At 41.9% G+C, this 21,063-nt stretch overlaps 1 protein-coding gene across 6 annotated transcripts; it reads right to left on the reverse strand.

Moving 5' to 3' along the window:
• Window positions 1-704: 704 nt before the first annotated feature.
• TRH (thyrotropin releasing hormone) lies at window positions 705-20,989 on the reverse strand. 6 transcript variants are annotated; one of them, XM_056501210.1, is made up of 6 exons: window positions 20,432-20,989; window positions 7,199-7,365; window positions 6,191-6,363; window positions 5,091-5,143; window positions 3,975-4,192; window positions 705-3,129 (listed from the first exon to the last, which is right to left on the reverse strand). In XM_056501210.1, exons 5-6 carry the CDS (start codon window positions 4,168-4,170, stop codon window positions 2,552-2,554), a joined length of 774 nt encoding a protein of 257 aa, XP_056357185.1. In that variant the 5' UTR covers window positions 4,171-4,192; window positions 5,091-5,143; window positions 6,191-6,363; window positions 7,199-7,365; window positions 20,432-20,989; the 3' UTR covers window positions 705-2,551. The 6 variants fall into 6 exon arrangements, 5 of the variants coding, with proteins under 5 accessions (XP_056357185.1, XP_056357187.1, XP_056357186.1 ...); XM_056501212.1 differs by lacking the exon at window positions 5,091-5,143; XM_056501211.1 differs by having other exon boundaries at window positions 5,091-6,363.
• Window positions 20,990-21,063: the final 74 nt, after the last annotated feature.

Below are 21,063 nucleotides of genomic sequence, written 5' to 3' on the forward strand. Positions count from 1 at the left end.
TGTTCTCATTCCTGAAGAGCCCCAGCCGGTCTGTCAGACACACAGTGCAGGGAATTGTGCAACTGCAAGGCACACTCACAGGGTGAGTGACTGAGCAGAGCTAGCTACTTGTGGATGTTTGCATGGCTATTAAATTCTCTTAAGTTGTAATAAAAAGTGACAGTGAGGGGAAGGTTTACAATAAGAATAAGGTGATGAGAGAGATGTGCAATTAACTAATTCTTACCTTATGACTACACAATATAAATGTACCTGTGTTGTTCATATTGTTAAGAGATTGCACTATATTTACTAAAAGCTGGCTATTTTCTGCTTAGCTCCTTTGCCAAACTCCAGACCCAAAAAGCTTTTGAGGTGTAGATAAATCTGACAAATACTTAACTTTGAACTTGTGCTTGTGTGTGCTTCATAGTCACACAAGTGTGAAATTGCCAGTGGCAGTCAGTGCTCTGAGAATGATATCTGTAGGAGAAGGATTGTACTTGCCTGTTAGTATGTCGGCAACACTGCAGATAATAGGAAGAAATTAATAAATAGAGATTAAATTTTCATGCAGATACTAGGAGGAAATGTCCTTTTGGTCAAAACAAGAATCTGGACAAGTTAAAATACTTGAGTGAGTTAAAAAGAAAATAAGAACTTTTGAAATATGTAATCCTTGCCGTCACCCATGTTTACTCAGTTGATATTTTTTGTTTTGTGTTTTTCACTTATTTTGCAGACTTCATAACAAGTGGTATTCTCTAAGGTTTAAGAAGCATTAATTCACTGCCAGAAATGGTATATGAAATGGTATTCTTCAGAGAAATCAGTTTTTCTTTCCCCGATAAAATGCAAACGAAATATTTTAAAAAGCATCATATATAGAAAGTGTGCTGAAGGAAGTTGAAGTATATGGAATGTCCCCACCTATCTTCTCTAAAGATTTCTTCAGCACTTGTTTATTAGAAACCCTCTGTCAATACAAGATGTCTATTGTCGCATACTGAGCAGCATATTATCTCCAAAGTTAGAAATTGTTTGATAGACCATTTTAAGTGTTGATCAGCCTGTGAGAATCTAACTTCAGTGAAACTTGTGAGGTGATTATTTATTTTCCTTCAGGGTAGCAAAACTGACTTCTGTAAAGCTGACTTCTGTAAAACTGACTTCTGTAACTGAGTAGGAGTTCTAAGTCAGCTAATGTGTCTTGATAGTATTGAGGATGAATGCTGATGGAAAATATACTCATTTGTTCATAAAAATAACATTCTAGCCAAACATTGATGTGCTGTAACCTCTTTGAATGCAAAAGTGATATGAGTAACCCAGTGTGCTCAGTAACTGTATATCAATTGCAAAAATCAGTAAATCTATTGTTTAGATCCACAAACAGGAAATCACCTTCTCGTCAAGTTCTCTGTGAAGTGGGTGACAAGATTAATGTGAGTGTAGCCCAGATGCATAATTTTGTGTGTCATACAGGTGAAAGGTTTTAAAAGGGAGTCTATCTTTCTTCCACTTCAGTACTGAAATGGTTTTAAGTACAAGCATGTGCTGACCACCAGCATGCAAGGAGATTGTTTGTAGAAAAATACTCTTTGGTGTTACTTTATGTAGCTTGAGTTGGTTGTATGTTCTTCATGTTATTGCAGTGTATTTGCACAACCAATAAGGACACCAGAGTTGACTATTCATGTTTATTGAAGAATAATTCATGTTAAATAAGCACTTTTGGAAGTCTGACCACAGAAAGTAAAAGCATTCCTTTGAGAGGAGAGAAATCAGAAATCCTCACTGGAAGGAAAGGATCTCTTCTTGCTTTATTATTAAATGTCTGAGGAGAGGGCATGGTTTCTGAAGTGTGGAAGCACAAGGGAGGGAGTTCTAGTGTGGGCTGTACACAGTCAGGGGGGTCACAATGTGTGCTTGAGATGTTTAGGGATGCATTAACGGTTTGCACTCTGTAGCCTCTTAGGTGAAAAGGGCTTTCCTGTGCTGATTCCAAGTCAAACTATGAAGTCATTCATTTATTTTATTCCAGTTGAAACTGTTCCTGTCTCTCTTAAGTGCTTACTGTCTGGACAGAATGTAGTGTACAAGGACTCAGTGTCCAGAAAGTTATCATTTAGAACTGAAAACCTGCTCTATTTAATTTTCAAACAATTGCCATATGTTCTTTTTTCTCCCTCACTATTTACTGATTTCACTGATGTGAGAGGAAACCATATAATTATTCTACTTCAGTAGCATCAGAACAGAAATTCAAGAGCCTGTTTTAGTCATTTAGGAATACATAGTTGGATTTTTCTGGGGTCTGGGCTCCTAAGAAGATAAGCACTCTGCCTAAAGTAGGGGAACTGAAGATTCTCAGTACTCGACTGTTCCATTCAGATGGGTCCTTTAGTTCTTTTGCTTTAAGTGTGTGACAAAGCCATTAACTTGGATGGGTACATTAACGCTGAAAGGTAGGTACAGAAGTCAGCAACAGGAAGCCAAAAAACAGTGAACAGAATGTTTTGATGATCTGGCAGTTTACTTCACCAAATGCAAGTGCTACACAATTATTTTTTCATTCCTCTGTTTCACTCTCCCATGCTGATCTCTTTCCGGGGTGCTGACGCTTTTCTTCTACCCTGTCTCTGCTAACATCTTCTACTAAATCAAGCAACAAGCTGCCTTTATGACAGGTGAATGACTCCTGAAAGTTGCAGGGGCCTGTGTCACCTGAGCTGCCAGAATTCCAGTGCCTTTTTCCAGGATGCTGGAGTTTCTCACTGTATAGGTCTACCTCGTAATTCCAGCCTCTTTTGCTAGGACGCTGGTGTTTGTATATCGGGTATCTTCTGCCTGGATGTTCTCTTTTGGATAACTTGTTCGTGTAGGTTGGCTGTGCCCTAGGGCTGTTGGCAAACTGATCCAACAGTGGCTTTCGTCTGGGAGGCTGTTGCCTTTTCAGCTCCAAATAAACATCAGGGTCATCTTCCATCTCTCTTTTTCCTGGATGCTGCCTCTTCTGAATGTCTCCATAAGAGGTCTCTTCCTCAACATCTCTTTTTCCAGGATGTTGTCTCTTCTCCAGGTTACTTAGGTACTTTTTCCCAGGGTGTTGTCTTTTGGAAAACCATTGTGGCAGAGGGGCATTTGGTTCTGTCCAGGGAAAAGAATAACATTAATAAGACCCCATAATCCTCCCTAAGGAATTTGTAATAGGAATTTGTGGAGCATGATTATAATCTGTTTTTCTTTGAAAGCCAAGTCAGTATTTCCAGCTACCAGTCATAACACTATTAGCATCTTTTACTCTTTCTTAAGCTCTTTTAAATATTCCAGGTCTTGGATCAACACAACCAATTCTCACCACTGATGTGAAGAGGGAGGATGACTTTTTCTGTGGGCACTTCGGGCCAGCTCATCTTCTACTCTGGAAGGGCCCTGTACTCCTGTGTGCCTGCAGGCACCTCTGTGCTGTTTCTTGCAATCCCTGAATCTGATCTTCCACTGCTGTGACTATTGGGAGCAGAGTGTCTGCAAGGTGGCAGGTGCAGACACTGGAACAGCCTCTAGCATTCCCAGCCATGGAAAAAGTCCACCTCTGTTGGGGGGTAGGAACCAGTGCATTGAGGCAGTAGGTGAATGGCAGCACCATACCTCAGATTTACATTATGTACAGGGTCCACCACTGCAGAATGTCCTTCATGGGTCCTCTTAGAGCTTCCCTAGGGAAGTACCTGCCAGACAAACAGGTTTTCTGTGGCAGGCTTCTACCTTTTTATTATGCAGCAGCTGCTTAGTGATGGTACAGCCTTTCCTGAGCAGAGAGATCTTAGTGAAGAACTGTCTGTCAGTGAATTGCAGCAGCCCTCTTATCCTTCCCCTCCCCTCAGCTCCAGTGCTAGGTATGAACATTAGGACCTGGAAATCATACCTTGGATCTAATGATCTCAGCCAATGGTATGCCATCACCAAATGGGTGTCCCCAGTGATATATATACCTTTATTAATCTCTTCTTCCTTTTCAGCTTTCTTGAGGACAGACTGAAGAATGAAGCTTTCAGATCTCTGAAGGATGTCATCCAGGGGACTTTTTCCCATGTTCTTACTCTTCTCTGGAAGGAGATGTCCCCCATTGAAGCAAACACCACACAAGGTCAAACAGAGGAGTAGCAGTGGCAGCTGGGTAGATGGCATTGTGGGACAGAGGTTCCTGCAACTTCCATTGGACAGAGAACAACAGGGGAGGAGGATGGAGCAAGCAAATCTAGCAATAACAGCAGTATTTCCAGACACTGAAAAACACTGAAAAAACTTCTGCAGGGATTGAAGTCTCTTAGGGTCTTTCCTCCTTTGTGTTATTAGCATCTCCGTTTGTTTTTTATCCTCCAAAGCATCTAAATTCTTTGTAATTAAAACCAGGTAGTTGTTAATTTTTCTGGCAGAATAAATATGATATGAACTTCCTGAGGCATAGGCAATTCTCAAAAACAGTCATTTTACTCTGCCTTCTGCCAAGAGGCAAACATAATTTCCCCCTTGAACTCTGTACGTACAAGGTACAGACATCTATATCTGCTGCCTTCACCAGGCAATTCCCTTTGCTAAGGGTTCATTTTAAAATGATACTGAGATTAGCAGCACTTCCATTCCACCTTTAGTTAAAGCCAAACCTAAATAATCCACTAGGTTTTTGCTAGTTTTCTATAATTTAAAGTAGCCATGTGCCTGGGTATTTGTCAGGCTAAGAGGGACACCTGTGCTATGTGGGGCAGGGAGATTTCTTTCATGGAAAGAAATGAGGGAAGTACCTTGTATTTTTTCAGAGACATAATAACAATAATAATAATAATAATAACAATAATAATAATAATAATAGTATCCCCTATTGCCTCTTGCCCAGATACCAAGTGTTTTTCTATTTCTTCTAGCTAGCACTGAATTCCTGACATGCTTAGGGATTTATTTTACGGTAAGCACAGTTCCTTAAATAGAATGGAATACATCTTTAATACTATATAGCAGTGATTTAGCTTAATTGTATCTTCAGAACGTGAAAGAAATGCACAGTTTTATGAAATCCTACAAATTTTCCAAAAAGAAAACGAGTTCATTACCTTTCTTATTGGCAGGTTTTTATCAGTTCTGATGAAATCCTTGAGTAACAGCCCTAAGAACATCACATAGGCAATTTAACTCAGAGCAATCTTTAGACAGAAAGGTAGTCTGCTAAAAAGGAGATTATTTGATAAATTACCTTATTTGTAGTTTCAGATTTTTGCTTGCTGCATCTGCCAAGTCCTTTAAAGCTGTTTGTGTACCTGAGCTTCAGAGTTGCCCTTTTGCTGCTGCAGGCACACGGAGTGTCCAGCAGAAGCGTTGCTGTGTGCTCTCTGCATGGCTCACATCCCTGTACTTATACTGTACTGCCTCTGGACCCTTTATGCAAACAGCTCTGAGGTAATTTAGGGGATATGATGTGATTTTTTTTTTTTTCACTGCTGTCAGAGAGCTGCATTTTGAATGCATTTTAACATTCACACAGTTATCTGCCGGCCTCCATATATCCATGCTTGACTCCCAGAAATTGTTATTTTCTCATTCCCTAAAGAGATTATGTTGAATTTTATGTAACCCAGCATAAAGAAAAGGATGTTTTCTTTGCTTAACAAAACTAAGCTTGTTTGTCCTTTATTAACCAAGTGTTTTGGAGTAAAAGCAGAGAGGTAGGTAATTAATTAGGCTAGGGAAGAAAGACAATGGCAAAAATGTAATGGATTAGATTTAAATAAGTGTATACCATGGGCTCTTACTCTGAGTGACACTATACAGTTTCTGACTCATAATTCCATGTTTCTTTTTGCATAGGCTTCCACAAAGAGTATTTTAGAATATGGGGTACATAACATTAAATATTAAAACATGCTTATGTTGCTGCTATGTGCTTTAAAAAGCATTATATTATTGTAACTGGAAATAAGACTCCCTGTCCTTAACCCATGTGTCTACTGAAGATACTGCTCCACACAGTACTGCTCATACAGGAGGCACAACTGCTGGGCATTTCCTAGGTGTGGTAACTCCTAAAGGTCTCTCAGGTACAACACCTGAGTTTAAGCAATTTATTGTCCTATAAATGAAAGTGGGCATTGATGAAATGGGAAACTTCCTGGTTTCATTCTCATTAAAATCTGCTTCTTGACACTTTTGAGCTTACCTTTAGAGAACATGGGTGAAGTCCTGTGTTACAATTGCATCCCCATGCAAAGCTCCTCAGCAGGTGCAAGATTATATTCACAGTGCAATGCCCAGGACTTCCAGTCTGGCCAGCTTTGCCTCTTTGCTCAGACTTATTTTATTTTGGACTCGTTTATTAGTTTTAATGCTTTGCTTAAAGGAAGAAAGTTAAAATTAGGCACCTCAAAGAGTCAGGGTTTTTTTCATGAAAAATGTCCTTTTTCTATTTCACAGCTAGAAAATTGTCTGGTTTTAATACAATATCCTTCCTTTTAGAGTTCTGCTTTTTCCAGCTACATTTTTTTCAGTTTCATTTTCCCCACAGGTGATTTTTCTATTTAAAAGATTACTGGAGGTTTATTTTATAAGTGTAAATGTTCTTTCCTCCTCCTCACTGCGCAATTACTTATGGTGCTGAGGTGAATTCATGGGTAGGAAGGAGAGTTTGTTTTCTCAAACTCCAGAGTGTTCCAAGCTATACTTTCTTGTCTTGTCACAAATACATTGACACCCCAGACTTGCCCAGAGCTTGTGTCAGCACAGGGTTTGGCTCTCAGCTCTATTTTATCACAGGTGCAATATTTGATGTTATGCATCAGCTCCATTGAGGAAGTTCCTGATTTTTCTTTTAAACATTCTCAAGGGCACCCCAGCTTCTCAATGGGCTTCTAAATGAAGAAACTGGGAGGCAGACAGCTCCTCCAAAAGCAGAGTCAGAGCTGTCCATGTGGTCTGTGAGGATTGAGGATCTGCTCCTCTCTCCAGCTTGCATGTTGCTTGTGGTGCTGGCTGCACCACATGGTCACTGACCATGCATCACCAGGAGTGCTTGTCCAGCTCAGTGTTGGTGTTCATAGCAATGGGGCCTTAGCATTGGGGCTGTCCCTGGGCACACAGCTGGTCCCTAAGAAGATCTCAAAGGTGAATGATGAGAAAATCTGCTGCTCACCCTAGTCTCATCTCTGTTTTAAAGAATATAGACACTCACGTTTCGTGCAGTTGGTCAGCCATGACATAGTGACATCAGGCAGAAAGTTCTCCTTGGCAGATTTTTGAATTTTTACATCTTACTTTGACTGCCTTGCTCTTGTCATGTCAGAGATAAGTAACTGAAGTACATCGCTGAATTTTAGTATGGTCATCCCTCCAGGAATCCTGAAATATAGAAGTTGTTATGGGAACTTCTTTTCTTTACCTATAGGAATAATAAATATTTGTTTTTAATTAATGACTCATTGTGTTACCAGTCACACTAGGAGATGCTGAATTTTATGTGGTTTTCTTTGTTTTGATTTTAATGACATCAGAATGCCAGAGTGTGTACAGCCACAATCATCTTTAGATGATTTAGTTAGTGTAGTTTGCATAATATAGTTTTACAAGGGAGGCAAGCCTTCAGGAGTACAAACCTTTCTTAGGCCTGAGGAAATGCATTCATTTCTGAAAGTTTCTCTCCTCTTAGGACTAAAGAAAGGGCTTGTGATTCTCAAGAACTGTCAGCTTTTCATGGCAGTAGATGTCATTACAATAGAAGATATTATATCTAATCTATAAACCTTATATTAAATATTAATCATTCCTGGAGGCAGGGTTCCAAGCAACTTCTAATTGCTAGTCCCCAAGATTTATCTGCTAAGTAAACAGACCTAGACAGTACTGAGTAAAGACATGTGAAGGAGGTTTTTGAAATGCAGACTACTATGGTCACCAGCAGTGTTAGAAAAAGCGATCCCTTTGTGTAGACATACCCAGCCAGGGGGGCTTCACTGTAGGCAGCAGAGCAGCTTATCACAGCCCAGCTGGTTTTACTGCAAGTCATCACAAAACCAAAACCCTTGAGGAATAATAAGGACAGCTTTCCCATTCATTTTTATTAGCTCTGAGTATAAAATCTAGGAAGGAAAATGGAGGTAACTCATCTACCCTGTTCTGTTTCTTCCAGCACTGAGCCCCCACCATGGTACTTTTCTTGTTGCCTAGTGAAAGAGTCTGTAGTGGTAAACACTTGTTTGTGATGTGAGCTCTGAGGCCTTTTGGGGGCAAGCTTTAGTTAGAGTTGGATGAAGGAATTGGCCTGGAGAATCTGGTGAAGTTATTAGAAGCTTTGCTGGCTGATGCTGAGTGGCACTTGAAGCATGATCTGAACATGGTGAGGATGTGTTAAGGATCCCTTTTGAAAGCTGTGTAACCTTCAATTGACACCTCCTTCTCAAAAATTCCAGGAATGGCAAAACCTTCTGCTCTGACTGTAAGCCCCCAAGTTTCATAGTTCTGCAAACATAAGAGTGTTGAAGCTTAATTTTTTAAATTCGTTTAAACTAATAGAAAACCCTTTGAGGAAACTTAATATATGGAGAGATTAGGCCTTCTGTTTTAAATAATGAATAGGAGGAGTATTGAAGGAGGTTGAGAACATTTATTTCTTTATGAGGAAGCCCTTAATAGATTACTGAGTAAATTCCACATAGAACATGTACACAGCTCCCCTCATCAATTTCAATCAAAAAGGGAACTATTATATTAGAAGAAAAGGGCAGTATCCCACATAGCATTAAAACTGTTGCCAAAAGGTGTATAAATAACATGTTGCTTGTCTTGGCTAAATAGTTTTATTGTTCCATGAGGAAGCAAACCCAAAGCATTATGACATTAATGCCACATGTTGGTTTACTGGCAGATTTTTTAATATTAAACAGCATATTATGGAGCCAAAACTTGACAGGCTTAATTGTATACTTTAGAGTCAGAATAACTCACAGTTTGTTCCTTCTGGGATGGTGGCAGTTTGGAATTAAGAATCTCAATAGATTCATTGTAGTGGTTCTTTATTTTGTAATTATCCCCAATGTTTATGCAGGGTCATTTCTATAGTTTTCTAGTCAAGAGAACCCTGTGATTTGGGAAGAAATTTGCCATTGTCTGAAAGAATATTTCTGTGTCCTTTTTCTTGTTTCAGATGCAGTCCAGGGTCTTTCAAACCAAATAATGTCACTAAATGAAACAAGCATGACTCTATGCCTCCAAGCACCAAAAAACCTCCAGCTGCCCAGCCTGTTGGTTTTTCACAGCTGCTAATTACAGAACTCAAGATCTTGTTCACTTCCAACAGGGATTTAGTCATCAGATGAAGCAAATTTACAGCTCAGTTCACCTTGCCAAAATACTGGGGCAAGTTTCATCATGTAGCAAGAATAGATTTGGGGAAATTTGATTTGGGATGATAGAATATATTCAGCTTACTTTTCAGAAGTAATTCTGGTTCACACTGTCAGGTAAATGGCAAAGTAAGTTGGATGGTTGTAGATAGAAGATCACTACTACTAGAAATTAAAGAAGTTACATGGTTATGTGTTTGCTCCGTGCCTGTCCCTTACACTCACTGATAACACATACTAATTATGACAGAGAAACCATAACTGAGTATGAAGAGGTGGAAGTTTGTGAGGTAGAGTTGCTAAGAGTGTTTGGTGCAAAGTGTTTGAAAATGCTGGTTTGGATTGTGAAGTCCACAATCCTCAGCTTGCAGCCAGTCCAGCACTCCTGTCCAGTTCACTAGGAGCAATCAGCACAGAGCATATTTGGATAGTCTGCCTGCCAGTCCAGGCTGGTTCAGTTGTCAGGTACAAGGCTCAAAAGCTCCTGAAGGCTTGACACACATGGTGTATGCCCAATGGGAATTGGAGAGCACAAGTAAGAAGAGGATGTAAAAGAATGAAAAGTTCTGAAACTGTCTCTTGTGCCTGACTGTAGAACGTTGTCCTCTCAAAATTTAGATATTTCTAAAGAAGCTTTTAAAATTAAAGAAGTGTGTATCTTATTGTTCTTTCAGTTGTAAAAGATAGCTGTTCATTTGTATAGATTATTCTGTAAAGTGGCCTCAGGTTTAAGGTTGCAGCACAAATGTGATTTACCCTTAATTTGTCTATGGTGATCTGCTAAGAAAGGGAAATGGGCCCGTGGCAGGACCACGTCAGCAAGGCAGATGTGTTTGTGCCTAACAACACAAAACCCCCAAAACCAGCACTTCCACTGGAGGAGCATCCAGGAGTCAGATGTAGAGGGGAATTTTGAACAGGAATCTAGCTGAAGTAACATCATCACTTCTGGTGCCAGTCATGTCAGCTGATCTGATTTAAGCAGGTAACAGTTCAAATATTGCTCCTTATCCTCGGGTGTTCCTGTGTGCCTGTGATGATGAATGTGTGTTGTGCTGGATTTTACTAATGACCTGTTCTTGTCTTTTTTTTCTAGTATCTTTATTTTTCTTAAGTTACTAAGTTATTTGGTCTACGCATTTTGTGAGGGCTTAAATTTGCTGACCTGCAGTAAGATTAGACATTTTATCTTTTCAGCTATGGATTTTAAGATTCCTGTAGCACAGCAACAGTGAAGATCACAATCCTGTTGTGGTAAGTACTATGCTGAAGTAAAATCTGAAACTGTCTTCCCAAGAGAGTTAAAATGAAATCCAGGTGTCTATGTATGCACCTACGTGTCCACCTACACCTATCATACATCTACACATGCATCTGGAGTTGTGTGAAATGATGAAGTGAGGGGGTGGAGTAACCATGTCAGTTCTGTTGGCCATAAATATGATGTTTCAAGAGTTTGGGTAGCTGTAAATCAGCATCAAGCTAATCAGGGCCAGGTTACATTTGATTTGTGAGCTTTGCTGCTGTGTTGCAAAAGAATGAAGACAGTTATTTTATCCTGGCACAGATTTCTTCCCTTGTGTAAGAAAAGGCTTATAAGACAGCTGGTCACTTGCCATTACCAGCATGATGGAGACGTGCAGGCTTTGCTGTTTGATTCCAGCACAGGCCATTTATTCAGTTTACTGTTTCTGGTATTGTCCATTAGTCCCACTGTGTCTGCAGAGCATGTGGCTACTGGAATTTTTGTTCCTGTCACTTGCAACCATTACTAATAATGCCAGTGAAATTGGAAGCTCTTACTTAGAACCCAAGCCTTCACTGTAGCAAAGGTATGGATTTGTGGCACCAGAAGTGTGGCTGCAAGTCAACTGGGTAGTGCTACTGCCTGTACTTGACTAACCAGAAGCCCCCAGAGATCTGATATGCTGCCATGTGTGCAGAGCACAGTAGGTTGGGAGCCCTTTCTTTGTTGGGTTGTGTGAATTACCTGGTTAATATGAGGGGAGTTCACAGAGTAATATATAGTCAATATAGAACTGCTCCCCTGCCCATAGTGCACAGTCGTTTAGATGAAGCTTGATGTGCAAGTGAGAGATTTGGAGGGGGAGGAAGAAAGTCTCCACAACCAGTTGTTCAAGTAAGACAATTTTCATATTCTACTATGAGCTACATAATGACAATGACCTTTTTCTAATTCGCACCTTTATCACTTTCATAGTCATTGTAATAGCAATAGACTCTTCCACGGGTGCTTAATGGGTTTGTTTACAAGCAAACGGCATAAAGTGAGAATCAGTAGGTATTCAGATGCCATTCTGGGGGCAGGGATTGTAATTATTGGACAAATCCAAGGCATTGTTCTTTATGAGACAATAAAGGCATGTATGTGGCCAGTGAGGTATCTGCTGAGACCAGGAGCAGTACTTGTTTTTAGAAATGGCTTCTGTGATCTTCTCGTGGATTTCTCTTCACATCAGTCCAGCTGGCAGACTGTGCATCACAAGGGGAGCTGAGTGAATGAACATGTAGCATGGGAGTAGAAGTTCCTTGAGTCATTTAACACTTGCTTCTGCTGAGAAGACTGAGGCACAAAGTCTATGTGCCTCTCAGGTTTTGTGTCCTTCTCTTCCCCGGGGTGTTTTCAGCTAAGCCCAAACATGAACAAAGATACATTTAAAAGTAGCTGGAGAGGTTTGCAGATGCAAACTACGGCATGTATGTTGTATTTTAATAAGCACGAAGCTGGGAGACCATGTGGTTATTTGTTTAGAATGGAATCTGAGAACTGAGCTGATTTTATTTCTGTCTCTTCCACTGAATTTCTCTGTGATTGCCAGTGACTCATTAAGGCAGAAATCCAACTGTAGTTAAAATCAGAGTCAGACTTTTCACAGGTGGTAACTGGAACTAGGTAGACCCTTAAATATGAGTTTTGTGTTCCCTGTCCACAAATAAGCTATGGTGATATAATACAGTGAGTTTTAATGCTTGTGACATGCTTTACAAGTCACAAATCATGACAAGAGAAGTAAAAATTGTTATTTATAGTTGGTTGGGGTTTTTCCTATGGAGCAAATAGACTTCACCAAGCCCAGTGGGCCTGGCATATGAATTTAAGTAAAGAAAATGGTGAATAGGAAACTCATGTTTAATTGGACTCTGGTGAAGCTTTGGTGTGGTTAATTGTGACAAGAACACAATTGTATATCATACATTTATTAAATATCAGAAATTTCACTATTCTTTCTACAAACTGCTGGTGCTTCTAATAAACAGTTTTGTCCTCCAGATTTCTTTCCTTGTCAAAGCTGTTATTAAGATTTGAAATGTTCTATGTTGACACCTAAATGGTGTGATGGAATTCTAGAATGCACTCCTGGAATGGCTGGTGATGGTTTTCCTTGAATGTTGTACATGAGAATGCAGGGTTTGGAATATCTCCTAAGGGATGAAAAAAGGACATTATTAAAGGCAATCCTTTTGTTAAATTTCCTCTATGATGATCTATAGGTAACCTATCAAATGTTTACAGATCTAGAAACTGTAAAAAAATAAAACAACTAGAAAAAGCAAAAAACTGCTCTTGGGAGTTGCTTTCAGACCTGCATTTCCATGAATGATTCAGAGACCATCATGGAAGGTGCAAAGTTAAAGCTTTCGTAACATTATTTTTTATAGCTTTTATGCAAAAATATGACCCAATATTTTGACATTTGAAATAGCTTATCAAGACAAAGAAGCTGACAGACTGTTTTCAAAATACTTTCTGGATTATCTTGACAATAATCTATGATTATTTCTGAGTTTCTGCTGTTCATGTTGAGTAAGTGAAGCTTAGTTCTTATTGCTTGGGCAAATTATGAAAATGCCACAGATTGTCTGATGAGTAGGTAGTGCCTTTGATCACTAGCTGTACTTACAAACACATTGCCATTGTTATTTGGATAATAAATTATCTCTAAGACAACACCAGGGTAATCTGATTGACCTTTTACAGCTACTTGTGCTTTTATTGAAAAACAGTAACTCCATCTTCACTGGAATAACTTTCAGTTCTGCTTAGGGCCAGGTACAGAGCAAAGCAGTTACAAGGGATGGAGGAAGGCATGTACCAGTTTTCTTTATTTGAAGGTACATAGCAATGGTCAATACAGTCTGTAATAAGGAGCTGGGAATCACTGCTAGATGAATGCTGAGTTAAGGATTCCTCTGTCTGTGAGCCTGTTACATAGTTCAGCTGGAACTGTGTTAAGTGTTTCACATCTCTACCTGAAGCTTGCTTCTATCAGCGATGGTCTAGCAATGAAGAGAATCTGGAGACTTCAGCCCAGCAAATTGCCCTGTCCTTAGTTCTGAATGCCTTTATCACCTCTCTGATGGGCAGGAGGAACTCTGATCTATTTAGCACAAGATCTTCACAGAATTCTGCAGAAAGTTCTGTACATCCCTTATAATTTCTGCATATGAGCCCATCACCCCAGGTTTTCCAATAGCAAAAACATTTTTTAAGGCTCCTGCATCAAGACTGGCGTAAGACCTTGTATAAATTGAAGAACAGAGATAATCTTGCAGAGATCCATTTAAGTGTTTACTTTATGCATTTCTGTTTCCTGTCTGTAGTGTGAGATGGGTGCTTAACTTAGAAAAAAAACCCAAAACTGTGTGCAAGAGTACCAAGAAAAAGTGAAATTCTCTACTAAAGTGCTAGAACCCCAGTGTTGATGATGGGTAATGTGGATTTTGCCTTCTAGAAGCAAAACTTAGCATCCCTCTACAGGGGCTACAACTTGTGAGTTGCTGATACCCTCAAGATTAGCTTTACCTTGGTGTTAAATAGGGCATTCCGTACAGCATAGTAAAATGGCATCAAATCCAGAGAGCAGAGTCTTGCAGGGAGCAGTTTCTGACATGCAGGCTGCCTGGCACTGGCATTAACTCTGTCCCAGCCAGACCCAGTCCAGCAATGGTTACAGAGGAGCTCTGAACTGTGTGTAAAGAGGGCTTTGAGTTAACTTGTTCTGTTCCTGGTTTGGATAAAGAAGCCAGTTTTGCCAGTCAAGACAGGTGCAATGTGCTCACATTGTAGCAAACTTAAATTGCACGTTTCCTAAGTCCTTTTCAGCCTCAGGTAGCTACAGTCCAATTAATTACAAGGTTGGTGATCTACCGTTGCAGAGAATTTTGGGACCTTAAGAGGTAAAATAGCATCTGATTACACAGTAGATCCTGGTTTATTTGGCTTCTGCGTCAGAATATGGACTACAATGTGATATAGTCTGGACCTTCCTACTTAACACTTCAGCAGACTACAAGTTCTGCAGTTTTATTATCATTTTTATTACCAAGTTTTAGTACCACTAACTTCTGCTGTTCAGAGTTCTCAGCTTCCTGACACACTGACAAGACAAAAAATGAAAACCAGTGTAATGACAGTGAATTTACAGTTAAGTGGTGACATTTCCAAATGGTTATTTTCCCATTTAAACACAAAGGAAGTAGCCAGGTTTTCTCAAGCAGTTGTTGTCTTGGTCACTTTGGTCCTTTAAAATCTGACAATGTATTGAACAGTGGCAGCCTCTAGGTACCAGGTACTGTCCTCTTTTCCGGCTGTGAGAGCAGAAGCAGAGCCCTACTATAGCATGTGAATCAACTTCAGCCCTTGAAATTGTACAGATGTGAGTAAGTTTGTCATTGTAGCAGAATTTAAGTCCTATCTCCTAGGAACACAAGTGAAAAGATTGTTAAATTAGTGATATTGTGTCATCTTACTTGATATCACCAGAGGTTGCTAAAAGGTCTTTGCTCATTTAATATTTATCTACTTTAGAAAATATATTTGTGTCTGAGGCAGATAAATCACCTGCTGTGACTGTGTGAGAGTGGGGGTAGCAGCTGTGGAGGGGCTTGGGTCCCAGCTCAGGAGGTGCAGGTGTGAATGCCAGAGTGGCTCCTGGAGGCTCAGACAGGGAAGTTTCCTTAACACTGCTCAGAGGGTTGTACTGCAGGTGCTGCTGTGCTGTTCAGAGCCCAGTGAGCCAAAGGGAAGCTATAGCCATGATATATCTTTAACTGGTATAAAGTAATACTGTCCTCATGTTATTGGATTTTCAACATCCAAATGGTGGTGGAAATTTTCCAACCAGATATGTTTTCTCCAGGGTCCCTGCAGATATTTCTAATTGATGTGATTGTGCCTGAACAACTTTGTCTCAATTTTTTTGCAATTCTCCTGGTTCTCAGGAGTGTAAGAGTTTAGGCTTCACTTGTTCAAACTTGTATTTTTCTTATTCCAGTAATGTTAACACAAACCCTGTAGCCTGTCTAGCAATGGGAACAGAGCACAAATAACAAGCAGTTTGTGTTCTTAAAGAGACTTACATATCCAACTAAAGAAAAACAATCAATGACCATTTAGGTGCTTCTGACTGAACAAGATGTCTTTAAATTAAATCTCACATCTCATATGAGACTTGGAAACAAGAACACTGACTTCCTAATTTAGCTAATGAAGAGCAAAGAAAGAAATCTGAGTTGTTTGGCCAGGTGACTTGTATGCTTCTACCAGGGGTCTTCAGCAGGGGAGCATTTTTCCTTTGGGCTTCTGTCACAGGGAACAAACTGGCTTTTGGGGTGCAGAAAGACTGGGGAGAAAACTAAATACTCAGTTGATGACTCCGAGATTAAGCAGCAGTTGGTGATAATTTTTTCTTCTCTCAAAGAACTCACTAGTTTTAGAATGAATTGGTGGTGCAAGGGTTGGAGCACAGTCACACAGCTGGAGGCACTGAGAGTGAATTGGGGCAGCTGGTGTCAGACCAGCGTCATCTGTGTCACTGCTAACTATAATCAGATCTAATTGTACATAATCCCTGAAAAGACACTTTCATTCCTCTTTCTTCCTGTCCCCACTGCTCCAAATTCTTGCTTGCATAAATTGTAGAGACTGCTGAGCCCCAGCAGATGTAATTCAGCATACTGATCAGATAGATCAAGAAGGGTCAGAATTTGGCACAGAACTAGACATTCCCATGACAAAGACTGAAATGATAGTCTGCTTTCATCCTGATGAAATAAGACCTGTTTCTCAGTGCAAGTAATTCTAGGATGGCAACAAATGTTGGTCTTTGCTTATTTTGCCGTGGTGTTACCTGCCTTTTTAGAAAGACCTGAATAAACTATATGTATTAGTATTAGGAATTAAAAGTCTCTTAGACTTGTTACTTATCTCAGCCACAAAAGGGGAGCTGCCAAGTTGCTCTCATAATTATCAAAAAGTTAGATCTTGTGTGGAAATAAGAGCCAAAGTGATTAAGAATTCATTTGCAAAGCAAGCAAAGATTACAAACTTGTTTGTTTTCTCACACCTGCTCTCCACTTCATCAGTACAATAAAGCAAAGCATAGTTAATGCACTTTCCCCCAAAATTATTAATGCACTCAAGGGAATATGATCAGCTGAGGCTTTGGAGATCACACCACCATTTACCCAATTAAACCTAATGACAACACATTATTCCAGCGAAATGTGTCTATTCTTTGGTAGGTTACATTTCCTTTCAGCCTTTTACCTATTGATCCACTAGTACCTCACGGAAAACAAAATTCTTTGTTGGCAAATCATGTTTATGAGACCAGAAAATTCTTCTGTGTTACATTTTTAACACCTGACCAAGTCAGTGAGAGGAAAAGCTTATTGTATGGAACATGACAAATTTTTGTGATTTTTGTAAAACAAAGCAATAAAACAAATGTCTGTATGGTTTGGGCTGTACAGATAATTAATGTTCTGTGTTCACTATTTCTTTGTGTACTTTCTGCTTTGATGTCATAAAGCATCTTAAACTATGTCTGCATTACATAGCACTTAAATGATTGCTTTAATCTTGTGACTCTTGTACTCCAAGTGGTATGTATTCACTTCATTACAGAAAATGAGAGGTTTGCTCAGAAAAGCTGCAGCATCATGAAGCTCAAGGCATATTTACTTCTTTTTTTTTTTTTTTATTTTATTATTATTTGTTGGAAGTGGAAGGACTTGAAGAAAGCTGGTGAAATTATGTATCCCTGACCAAAACACTTAAAACATTTTTGTGTCTGCTGTGAGCATTCATGATGACAAGTACAGGCTGATGAGTAAGGGCAGGGTTGGATTCTGATTGCTCTCACAAATGGTCTCTCTAGTTATTTTTTTAATACTTGTAAACTGTAACAAAATAAATAGTTTCTTCAATGCAGAACCATATCATGGTAGCTCTATTATCATTCAGCACTTTCCAGTTGGATTACTACTGTGGTCTCCAGACCCTTTGGAGTTTAGTCTTTAAAATTTTCAACCTCATCATTACTGCTGTCCTTCCTTCCAGCATTTCTCCGAAGTGCTCTCTGTATGCTGGCCTCCTTCTTGTAAGAACCTCCTATTTTGTTTTCACAAAGGTTCTTAACAGTAAATTGAGCTGGGGGAGTATACATGGGCTTTGTACTTCCCTTGAGAAGCCTGAAAGCACTGAGTCTGAGAAATGCAGCTGAGTGCACTGCTCACTGCTTGAATCTATTTTGTCTCCTTCACAGCCTTCATTTTCTGTATCCTCAGAAAGATGGTAAACCTGGCAGTTTTTACTTACAGGACAACATGAAAACATGTTTTTTCTCTCCCAGTGTATGAGAACCAGGAGTTTAGCATTCAATATCACTAAGAGAGAAACTCATTATAGCACCGAATGATTCCTCCCAAGCTGTCTGAGTATTGATCCTTTGTTCTTACGTAAACCTTGCAGTTAATCTTAATTATTCTGAGACAGCTCGTTCCAGTGACTGGATCAATAATGTTTTTGATGGTCTCCTGCAGTGTCTTCCAGTCATTCCTTGGGACCTCTCTGTCACCTACTGTTCTTCCAGATCCCAGTGCAACAACTTGCTGCAGTGGTGAGAATGCTGTCAGCCCCTTCCCACTCACTTAGGACTCAGCCAGGAGGATGTGGATGAGGCCTTGGATGAGAGTGTTCATAATCAATGTCCATGTGAAATGCACACTTTCCCTCACTCTGAGGCTGGGAGATTTTCCCCCCATAGCACAGTAGTCACTCTGAGTGATGTAGTGCTGGTTGGTACTTTTTCAGGGGTTCAGACTAATGAGTAGTGTGCTAATTTGATTAATTGTCAGTAGTGATCATGTAGGTGAGTACTGTATTAGAGGGGCAGTACGAACTCCCGGGAGCAGCAGCAGGAGCAGTGGAGCAGTGCCTGCCCACTCCTTTCCATGGTAGAGGGACGCCACTTGGCTACCCAGTTGTGATTTATTTCACCTGCAGATCCAGCCCACATGGGATCCTGAAGCCTTTGCCACTTGTCCAGCAGTGACCTGTTACCAAAGGTTTCCCACTTCCTCAGTTCAAGCATTCTTCCCTTTTTGAACAACTGAAGGATTAAACCGTTTCTCTCTTGATTCTCAGACAGGAGATCAACAAAGTCTGAGTTTTGAGGTTTTCTACAGAAAATAATACTTCTGCCGAGTTAAAGTGCAAGTTACGGGTCAGTAGTAAACAGTAAAGGGCCAGTATGAAAGTCTAGCCCGGACAATGTATATGAAACGGGTGTTTCAGCCCTAATGTGTGTGCCCTGTCCCTGGAGCTATCGGTATGTGCGGTCTGCCCGAGGGTGTGTCCGTAACACCTACTACCGGTGCCGCTCGGTCCCAGCCCGGTCCCAGCTCAGTCCCTGCTGAGTCCCGGCCCGGTCCCAGCTCAGTCCCTGCTGAGTCCCAGCCTGGTCCCAGCTCAGTCCCGGCCCGGTCTCAGCTCCTCTCACCTGGCTGGGGCGCTGCTGCCCCCTGCCGGAAGGACCTGACACCACGGGACCGTGCGTGCGGGTTGCGGGGCTCTCCCCGGTGTGCGGGGCTCCCTCCGCCCGGCGTGTGCCCCGTGCCCAGCCCTGCCCATTGTTCAGCCTATGCGGGCGCAGCCGACACGCGTGTGACACGTCTGCCCTCGGGTCTGACTGCTGGGCACCCCCTGAGGTTACGCATTGCGAGGTGTGGGTGCCCGTAGGAGTCGCGTTCCACCCAGTGCCGTGGGTGCCCACTGGCAGCTGTGGGGTGCACGGGCCGCTGAAGTGGGAGCCAGTGAGCGCAGGAGCTGTGAGGTACTAACAGCGCTGGGTAGGAGAAGGAGATTGCATGCAGTCGGTTTGCGCTCACACTCCGTGCAGTAGCTGTGCCTCACCAAGGGGAAAAGCTGTCCAGGGTTTCATTCCTGCACAGCACTGGCAGTCCGCGCAATCCAGGCACAGAACAAGGACACGTGCTGGTGTACACAGAGAAGTTGTGCAGATCAGCTGTGGGGCCCAGGTGTTCCTTGCTGATGTTGACCATTATGCTGGGCTGGACCTGTGCCCTCTGAGCCTCGGGTGCCCTGTACCTAGACACTTGAGAAAGGTGTTTTTGATACAGCACTTCCATCCGCAGTGGGGTTTGCTCACATTTACCTAGCTCAAGAGCAATGCTATAAGGCTGACTTTCTTGGAAATGCCACATGGAAAAGACAAAATTTTTATTACTATTTGCATTAATTACTTTTCTTTTATTAACTTCTTTGGCTGCATTGGAGCAGTTACAAGAGACAGAGCATCTTGAAAATGGAAATGTATTTTTCATTATATTATTGCATTACACCATTCATTATCTGGAGAGTAAAGTGAATCCATCAAGTTAAAATGAGCAGTAATTTCATTGAAGGCTCCCTAGAATTTCTGGACCATGAGAGCAAAGCTGCAGCAATTTAGTCACAGGAGCCAGAACATCAAATGACAGCCCCTTTAATACCCAGCTGAGAATATGCTATTGCTCTGAGATACCTGAGGCTGAAGTGTCTGCTGTGGCAGAAATGCATGGGTTTTACCTTTTAAGGACATTTCAATCCACAGTAACTATTCAGAGCCAACCCTGGCATGATTGTCTTTTCCTGCTCCTTTGACACAAAGGTCAAGCCAAGGGTATTCGGCAGCGGGAGGTGGGCTTTCCCTGCTCTCTGGAAGGCTGTGCTTTACTCAGGGCTGAGGGCCGTGACTCACCTGCGCGGGGGTGTCGGGGTCTCCAGGCCAGGAGCCGCACAAGAGAGCTCACCCGTGGCTGCGCCCGAAGGGGCCGGGCTCAGGGGAAGGGGCTTCGGGAGACGGAATCGGTGATTAGAGTAAAACCGTGTCTAGAGGAGCGAGGAGCCTCCCACCACCGCAGCACAGAGAACGAGAGCCACCCTGAGCACAGTCCGCGGGCGGGACCGAGCCGGGCAGGGCAGAAGCCCCGCGGAACGGGATCGGGATGGGGATCGGGATGGGGATCGGGATCGGGATGGGGATCGGGATCGGGAACGGGAACGGGAACGGGATCGGGATGGGGATGGGGATGGGGATCGGGAACGGGATCGGGATGGGGATCGGGATGGGGATCGGGAACGGGATGGGGATCGGGATCGGGAACGGGATCGGGATGGGGATGGGGATGGGGATCGGGAACGGGATCGGGATGGGGATCGGGATCGGGATGGGGATCGGGAACGGGATCGGGATGGGGATCGGGAACGGGATGGGGCGTAAACCCGCCCAGCCCGCACGTGACCGCGCAGCGGCGCTGAGCCTCAGTGCGCAGGCGCAATGGGGGCGTGCCCTCTCGCAGGGCCCGCCCCCGCAGGTGACGCCACGGCGCG

The sequence above is a fragment of the Oenanthe melanoleuca genome, chromosome 12, assembly GCF_029582105.1.
Source record: "Oenanthe melanoleuca isolate GR-GAL-2019-014 chromosome 12, OMel1.0, whole genome shotgun sequence".
NCBI lineage: Eukaryota > Metazoa > Chordata > Aves > Passeriformes > Muscicapidae > Oenanthe > Oenanthe melanoleuca.